At 53.8% G+C, this 8,649-nt stretch overlaps 1 protein-coding gene across 2 annotated transcripts; it reads left to right on the top strand.

Annotated features, from left to right (window-relative positions):
- The first annotated feature begins 261 nt into the window (after window positions 1-261).
- LOC130679222 (polycystin-1-like) lies at window positions 262-7,097 on the top strand. Of its 2 annotated transcripts, none has more exons than XM_057487737.1 (8): window positions 262-911; window positions 1,206-1,352; window positions 1,451-1,577; window positions 2,375-2,491; window positions 2,583-2,632; window positions 2,860-3,041; window positions 3,150-3,243; window positions 6,805-7,097. In XM_057487737.1, exons 3-8 carry the CDS (start codon window positions 1,563-1,565, stop codon window positions 6,917-6,919), a joined length of 573 nt encoding a protein of 190 aa, XP_057343720.1. In that variant the 5' UTR covers window positions 262-911; window positions 1,206-1,352; window positions 1,451-1,562; the 3' UTR covers window positions 6,920-7,097. The 2 variants fall into 2 exon arrangements, with proteins under 2 accessions (XP_057343720.1, XP_057343721.1); XM_057487738.1 differs by lacking the exon at window positions 6,805-7,097 and adding an exon at window positions 6,507-6,775 and having other exon boundaries at window positions 271-911.
- The last annotated feature ends 1,552 nt before the right edge of the window (window positions 7,098-8,649 follow it).

Genomic DNA, 8,649 nt, shown 5'->3' with positions numbered 1-8,649 from the left:
GTGTCGGGGACGGCCTTTGTCTTCTCACATGTCTGAAGGCAGCCCGGGAAAGCACCAGCCTGAGAACAACCAGTGCCATCCTTGGAAGTCATCTGCCCACAAAAACATATCTTGTCCTCGAAGACGAGCCAAGATGCCTCACTCTGAAAATAGGGAGACCTTGAGACGTGTGAGAACACCGCCCCTGCTTACTCTGCAGCTCTGGCCTGCCCCCCCCCCCCCCCCCCCCCCCCCCGAGAAGGGAAAGATGAGTATAGCACTTGGCTGAAGTCCGAGGAAGGCAGTATAAAAATAAAGGTGCTGCGCCACATCGGGGCTGCAGCCGTTGTCTGTCTGTGTTGTCTGTGTTGTTTGTTCTCTCATGTCACCCAAAGAAAACGTGCGGCACACCTACGTGTGTTTGTCACGGGGAGACAGGAGGCACCACGATGTGTCTGGCAATCTGTGGGGACTGGAGGGTGCACAGTGGTTAGTCCCTGTGGACTTTGGAGAAAGTGTGACATCACTGGCCAGTGGACCTCGCAGCTGACTGTACCCTGCACGCAGTTGCTCGGCCTGCCCGATGACTGGCCCTTGGGTCCTACGGTCAGCGGCGGCGTTCCTTTAACAGGTTGACATCTGAGGTCTGCGTCTGTTGGCTGTGTGGAGGGAGGACTTCCTGGGTCTGAGAGTGAAGGTCAACAGAGGGACAAGCTTGCCTAGGCAGCCAGAGTCCTGCCACCTCCCCTTCCACCCACCAGGTACCACGGCGCACGTGGGTATCATGCTTTATGGGGTGGAGAGCCGGAGCGGCCACCGGCACCTAGATGGGGACAGAGCCTTCCACCGCAACAGCCTGGACATCTTCCAGATCGCCACCCCGCACAGCCTGGGCAGCGTGTGGAAGATCCGTGTGTGGCATGACAACAAAGGTCCGGGTGGTGCCTGCTGCCCCTTCCTCCCCGCCCTGCGCCCCGCAGCCCTGCCCCTGCCCCGTCTGCAGGGCTCAGCCCCGCCTGGTTCCTGCAGCATGTCATCGTCAGGGACCTGCAGACAGCCCGCAGCACCTTCTTCCTGGTCAATGACTGGCTGTCGGTAGAGACTGAGGCCAGTGGGGGTCTGGTGGAGAAGGAGGTGCTGGCAGCATGTAAGGCCCATTTTGCCCGCTGGCTGGGGGCGTGGCCTGAGCCTCGGGCCTCCTGAAGCCACCCTGTGCCCGCCCACAGGTGACGCATCTGGCTCTCCATATGGGACCAGCCGCCTCGAAGCCGCTTCACTCGCGTCCAGCGGGCCACCTGCTGTGTCCTCCTCACCTGCCTCTTCCTGGGCGCCAATGCTGTGTGGTACGGGGTCCTGGGAGATGCTGCCTACAGGTGGGTGCCTAGGGGGTCGGACTGACCCACCTCTGCCCGCCCCTTCCTGCTCCTTCCCAGCCTGACCCCGCCTGCGTCTCTTCTCTCCTGCCACGCAGCGTGGGGCCCGTGTCCAGTCTGATCCCGCTGAGTGCCGACACGGTCGCCGTTGGCCTGGTGTCCAGCGTGGTTGTCTACCCCGTGTACCTAGTCATCCTGTTCCTCTTCCGGATGTCCCGCAGCAGGGTGGGCTGGGGGCAGGGGCTCCAGGGGGCGGGGCGGCGGGGGCAGGTGCCTCTGCCCAGGGCTGTGGTCAGTGTGGCAGCCCGAGGGCAGGCGGCCCTGACGGGTGCTTGACTGGGCCGCCAGAGGAGAAAGAGATCGATTGCAGAAACTGGGTGCCCTGAGGGGCGCACTGCTGGGGCCCCGCGGACTCCTGTGCGTCAGCACAGCGCACGCCTTAGGGAACCCGGACAAGTTCCCAGGAAGATGCGCTACCCAGGCCTCGGGAGGGCGCAGAAAGTCTGAGCAGCCCCATAGCAAGTAAAGGGGTGGGATTCCTGGTTTAAAACCTCCTCCAGAGAGCAGCCTGGCTGGCCTTCCTGGTGCTTCTACCAGGCAGTTCCAGGGGAACCGACCTCCTTGCTGAGACCCGCAAAAGAACTCCCGTGAGGCCAGCACTACGCTGACCCCAAAGCCAGTCGGGGGCAGTGCAGGGAGAGGGAACGGCAGCCCCCCGCCCTCAGGAGCGTGCAGGCAGACCCGCCAGTGCTGCGGCAAGTCCCGTCCAGCATCTCGTGAGAGAGGGTTTCGTGCTGTGACCAGGGGTCCAGCCCTGTGACCACCAGCCGCCTGTGGCTGTTTATGTTTGTTCCTCGGTCGCATCAGCCATCGCAAGTGCCCCACAGCAGCACGTGGCCAGTGTGCCGTACCAGACAGCACGGCTGTGGAATGCGTGCAATCTGGGACGTTCTCAGAACAGGCCAAGTCTAGACTGCTCAGGAGGGGCACGCCTCCCACTGACCACCAGCCTGTCCCTGCAGGTGGCTGGGGGCCCGAGTTCCACCCCCTCCGGCCAGCAGGTTCTGGACGTGGACAGCTGCCTGGACTCATCTGTGCTGGACAGCTCCTTCCTCACCTTCCCAGGGCTGCGTGCTGAGGTGGGGGCTCCCCAGGGTCCCTGGCTGAGCTGGGTGGGTCCTGCTGCCTCTGGGCAGCCCAGAGTCTGAAGCTTTCTGCACTTCTCAACAGGCTTTTGCAGGACAAATGAAAAATGACTTATTTCTGGATGATTCTAAAAGGTAGGGGTCCCTGGAGAAAGTGGGAGCCGTGGCACGGGTCGGCCATGCCTCACATGTCCCAGTGTGGGCGTCTGGTGTCCTTGTCCAGTGTCTGTGGCCCTGAGTGTCTCCACACACTGTCCCTGGGGCGTTTGCTCAGAAGTCCCACATCACCTGTCTCTGGACTTGAATTGGGTATGGGCAGCCGTGTCCCCCAGACTCCCCTTGCTGACCTGTGTCTCCTACAGCCTGGTGTGCTGGCCATCCAGCGAAGGGACGCTCAACTGGCCAGACTTGCTGAGTGACCCATCCATCGGGAGCACCCTGCAGCGTCTGGCGCAAGGCCGGATGGGCCATGTGCTGGGCACAGAAGACGACGGTCTCTCCCTGGTCAGCCCCTCCTTGCCTACCAAATACTTCTCAGCTTCTGGTGAGCAGGGCTGGGGAGGGTGGTCTCCTAGCATTCCCCAGGAGGGTCCCCTGTGCAAGGATTGGGGTGGGAGGAACCCATGTACCCCTGACATGTCCTGCTCTCCAGATGAAGACCTGATCCGGCAGATCCTTGCAGAAGGGGCCAGCAGCCTGGCGCCCACCCAGGACGCTCAGGCTGAAGCGGACCCGCTCCCTGGCCTGTGAGTGCCTGGCCCCAGAGTGGAGGGCGGGGGTCGGGGACCTGGGCCAAGAAGCCCTGCTCCCCTCTGGGGCTGGCCTCATGCCATCCAGCTGCTCCCCCAGCACAGGCTGGGGTGCTCCTTGGCCTCTGAGTTCCCCATCTGTTGAGTGAACCTCGTGGGGTCACTCGAGCCCAGCAAACATTCCCTTGAGGGCAGCAGCAGTGAGGGATGCGTGGGGAACAGAAAGGCGGCCAGTGAGGGAGGCCGCAGGGACTGGCTGTGATGAGGAATCACCGGTGGGTTTTTAAGTATCCCATCTTTTTTTTTTTTTTTTATTGAAGGGTAGTTGACACACAGTATTACATTACATTAGTTTCAGGTGTACAACACAGTGATTCAACATTTATATACATGATAATTCTAGGTACCAGCTATCACCCTACCAAGCTGTTACAATATTTTGACTATATTCCTTATGCTATACTTACATCCCGGTTACTTATTTATTTTACCATTGGAAGTGTGTGTGTGTGTGTGTATATATATATATATATATATATATTTTTTTTTTGTGAGGGCATCTCTCATATTTATTGATCAAATGGTTGTTAACGACAATAAAATTCTGTATAGGGGAGTCAATGCTCAATGCACAATCATTAATCCACCCCAAGCCTAATTTTCGTCAGTCTCCAATCTTCTGAGGCATAACAAACAAGTTCTTACATGGAGAACAAATTCTTACATAGTGAATAAGTTACATAGTGAACAGTACAAGGGCAGTCATCACAGAAACTTTCGGTTTTGCTCATGCATTATGAACTATAAACAGTCAGTTCAAATATGAATACTCATTTGGTTTTTATACTTGATTTATATGTGGATACCACATTTCTCTCTTTATTATTATTTTTAATAAAATGCTGAAGTGGTAGGTAGATACAAGATAAAGGTAGAAAACATAGTTTAGTGTTGTAAGAGAGCACATGTAGATGATCAGGTGTGTGCCTGTAGACTATGTGTTAATCCAAGCTAGACCAGGGCAATAAAACATCCACGTATGCAGAAGATTTCTCTCAGAACGGGGGGGTGAGGTTCTAAGCCTCACCTCTGTTGATCCCCAATTTCTCACCTGATGGCCCCCCTGCGACTGTGCCTGTCTTAGGTTGTTCCTCCCTTGAGGAATCTTACCCGTCTCTGGCTAACCAGTCATCTTCCGGGGCCATACAGGGAAATGTAAAGTTGGTAAGTGAGAGAGAAGCCTTATTGTTTGAAAAAGTTAGCTTTTTACTTCTTTGCATATTTATGCCCTGTGGCTTCTATGCCCAGCATCTGTCTTGAGGTATCTTTACCACTTGGAAGAATTATGATACTCGGTAAATTTGATATGAGGCACGAATTCTATTTAAGGGTTGTAATTAGGCAGGAAGAAGAAAAGCTATAGAAGTAGCAGGCGGAAGAAAACATGGGAAGATTGATTATTTCTTTGACATATCTTCTTGTAGAGTAACTTCAGCATGTATAGGTTTTAAGCTACTACTTAAATTGCGCACACACATTAACATAATAGGAGTATAGTTACATAACCAAAGCATACCTGTAATTACCAGCCATCTCCAGTGAAACCAAGAAAACCAGTTAGGCACCTTAGGCATTTGTGAAAACTTATCTATGATATGGTGGATATTGTCCAGCTGAACTTGAACAGTTTGAGAGAAATCAGACAAATTAAAACAGTCCATTCCTGGGGACTGTTCACATCCCATATGTTCTTTTAACAATAAATAGTCTGTAGTTGTAAGACTTTGGAGCGCTACAATTTGCACTTCTCCTAATTCTTGGTTGAGTTCCAACAGTATAGATCCAGTCAAATTTGTTGTTTTACTGTATGCACAGGCCAGCTTAGATATCTCCTTCATTCCCATGGCAAGTCCAGGAGCTGGTGGGATGAGTGCATCTACAGCTGTAGCAGTGCGTGGATCTTTGTTGGGGTTTTTTGATGATCATCTTCTGGCATGAGTCTTCCAGAGAGTGCAGATGTTGGAAGTTCTTTTTCATATCGTATCTTAGTTCATTTTTGGGGTAGCCCAATTAGGCTTTGATCTTCTGTATAAACACAAACAGACCCTTTGCCTACACTTTTATATGCCCTTTATACCCTTGTGTAGAACTCATTGGAGGTTACCACACAGGAACTGCCCCTTTTTTTTTGTTTTGTTTTGTTTTGTTTTTGGTATCACTAATCTACACTTACATGACGAATATTATGTTTACTAGGCTCTCCCCTATACCAGGTCTCCCCTATAAACCCCTTTACAGTCACTGTCCATCAGCATAGCAAAATGTTGTAGAATCCCTACTTGCCTTCTCTGTGTTGTACAGCCCTCCCTTTTCTCCTACCCCCCCATGCATGTTAATCTTAATACCCCCCTACTTCACCCCCCCTTATCCCTCCCTACCCACCCATCCTTCCCAGTCCCTTTCCCTTTGGTACCTGTTAGTCCATTCTTGAGTTCTGTGATTCTGCTGCTGTTTTGTTCCTTCAGTTTTTTTCTTTGTTCTTATGCTCCACAGATGAGTGAAGTCATTTGATACTTGTCTTTTTCTGCCTGGCTTATTTCACTGAGCATAATACCCTCCAGCTCCATCCATGTTGCTGTAAATATCCCATCTTTTGAGATTATTTGATTTTACATTATTAGGAACATCTCAATTTTTTGGCTGGTTTTCAATTTAGTAACAAAGATTCACATCAATGTATCTTATGCTGCTTTTTTGTCAATAATGTTTTAATATCTGTATTTCCATTCCTTTGAACTCTTACTGTCAAGCAACCAAAAATTACTAAGATGAGTTGTCACGGAACACAAAGAAAAAAGGGCAGCTTCTTGAATCATTTTACGAATACAGATAATCGTGATGTGATGTGGTCTTTATGAAGGAACTGTCCACCGATTAAACAAATCTATAATACGGGGAAATCCTAGGGCAGTATTCTAAGTGGGCCACCCCAGTACCTCCAGCAGGAAGCCTGTCCTGAGATCCGGGTTCCGACAGCTCTCCTTAAGCTGCTGCTCCCGAGGGTCTCCAGAGCCCAGGGCAGGTCTGACTCAGGGCGACACAGCACTGAGGTCCCCCTGGTCCCCAGCCTCCCTGCCGAGTCCTGCCCTGCATGGGTTACCCAGATGGCGGGGTGGCGTGTGGATGCTGACGCAGCCCCAGGCAGACATCCTTACATGATACCCCGACTCTGTATGAGGACTAGACGGGTCCTTCTCCAGGGCAGCCTCAGGGGACGTCCAGAGGAGACGCTGTGACCGCAGCCTTTGAGTACCCAGCTGAGCTGTGGCTTGACTCCCGATCCAGGAAACCATGATACTAAACACGTGTTGTTTTGGGCAGTTGTTTGTGGTCAATGACTTTCATGTGTTGGGAGAGCAATGCCATCTGGGAGGAACGGGGAGTGCGACGCAGAGGGTGGGGCCTTCCCAGGAGCCGATGTTGTCCTGTTTCCTGACTCAGGTGGACATACAGAGCTTGCTTCTCTTTCTCCGTGGTGTTGTGTGTTCTCTTCTGTAGGGAAGGGCCGGGCCAGCTGGGGCCATCTGGCCTTGATCTCAGGGAGCTCCAGAGGACGCCCTGCCAGCCTGCTAATGCGGCCAGGGGAAATGTAACACTGCACTCCATTACATGAAACTGTGACTAATTACACACAGGCATTATCATACAATAAGACTGCTGCACTGCGTATTTGGAAGGGGCTGAGAATGGACCTTAGAAGTTCCCATCACAAGGAAAAAAAATGCATCTAAGTGTGGTGATCACATCACACGAGTCATGATGTTGCGCACCAGAAACTAACATGCTATTCATTGCTTATCTTAAAAAAAATGGCTGCAGTGTGTGTCTGGGTGGGGGTGAGTCCCCTTTGTTGGCTCCATTAGACCGACGAGGGTGAGACGCAGGTGTGCCTGACACACGCTCCTTGGCAGGGTGCCCCTGGCCCCACGGGTGTTCAGCGGGGAGGTCAGGCAGGCGGTGCAGGTGACGAGCACAGGCACAAGTGCTAGAGTGCGGCAGGTGTTCAGGACACAGGGCGACCCCCAGGGATGCTGCAGGCCCTCCACGCATGCTCCCAGGTGCCACCATCTTGCGTTGGCACTCCTTCAGGGACAGTCAGTCCTTGCCCTCCACAGGCACGTGCTGGCAGACCTTTGTACCTGCCCTGGAGAAGCCCTCAGCTCTGTCCCTTGCAACCCAACACCAGGGCCACATGTAGCCATGACCTCATGTGCTGAAGGATGCCTAGTGGAACACAGAGGGTGGGGCTGTCGTAGGGACCACACAGTGGATTTAAAGGAACATGTCGTGACAGCAGCTAAGGACATGGGGACTCTACCCTTCTCTGAAGGTCCAAACAGAGCGAGCATCACCTCCCGCGGGTGCCCTGTCCTAAGGAGCCAGAGGGTATTTCAGTTCACATCCCCGGGGAGATGCCCCTCCATTCTGGGGAACTCTCCCTCCTGCTGCTCCCACCCAGCCGTGTCCCTTGGATCAGCAGCACGAGCAGTCCAGGGTCCTGACACAGACTGTTGGCATGGATGAACCCGGAAACCACCATGCTCAGTAAAAGCTAGGTCAGTCATGGTGTGCTTCCCCTTATGTGTTATGTGAAGCGTCCAGAAAGGGCAAATTCAGAGACAGAAAGCATCAGGGGTTGTCTAGGGCTGGGAGGAACGGGGAGCACTGCTAATGGGTATAGGGTTTCCTTTAGGGGTAAAGAAAATGTTCTGAAACTACATAGTGGTGAACTAGAAAGCACACTGAGTAAACTGTAAGCCAACTTACACTTCCAAGTGGTCCAAATGCCTGAATCACGCTGGGCACTTCCCCCAGGAGGCCCTCCAGCTCTCAGGCCCAGCCAAGTTCACCAGCTAACTAAGCCTCCCTGCTATCCTCAGGAGGGGAATCTAGCCGTCCACGTGACCCCGTGATAGTCAGGTCCGCAGGGGGCCCCAGGGTCCATGCTCCCCATGGCTGAGCCCTGCTCCGGGTGCCACGGGTTTCCATGCAGGTGGCAGGGCCAGCGCGGGTCACCCAGCCCTCCCTCCCCCAGGTTCTAGCCCTGGGCCTGCCGGAGGCTCCAGTGGGAGTTGGGGGGCAGCCTCAGAAGCACCCCTTCCCAGGCTGCGGGGCCCATTCTGCAGGACAGCCCGAGGCGTCTGTGGAGGGCAGGGAGACCCCCACTAGGTGCTGACTCCTAAGGTGGGTGGGGTGGGAAGGAGTCCCCGAGGGCCAAGGCTGGGAGGGCCCAGGACACCACACAGCCCGGAGGTGGGCCTGAGGGGACTGCTCCTGCTGGCTCGGCCCACGCACTCTCCTCCACGAACTAATACTCGTTTCCTGCATTTCTACATTCTTAAA

The sequence above is a fragment of the Manis pentadactyla genome, chromosome 10, assembly GCF_030020395.1.
Source record: "Manis pentadactyla isolate mManPen7 chromosome 10, mManPen7.hap1, whole genome shotgun sequence".
NCBI lineage: Eukaryota > Metazoa > Chordata > Mammalia > Pholidota > Manidae > Manis > Manis pentadactyla.
Note: the sequence above shows the minus strand (reverse complement) of the source record. Positions and strands in the feature narration are given on the sequence as shown.

Excerpts from the sequence above, each read along its gene's own strand:
- LOC130679222 (XM_057487737.1), top strand. Across the intron at positions 2,633-2,859 it reads TTTCTGGATGATTCTAAAAG|CCTGGTGTGCTGGCCATCCA; the intron begins GTAGGGGTCCCT and ends TGTCTCCTACAG. Across the intron at positions 3,042-3,149 it reads CAAATACTTCTCAGCTTCTG|ATGAAGACCTGATCCGGCAG; the intron begins GTGAGCAGGGCT and ends CCTGCTCTCCAG.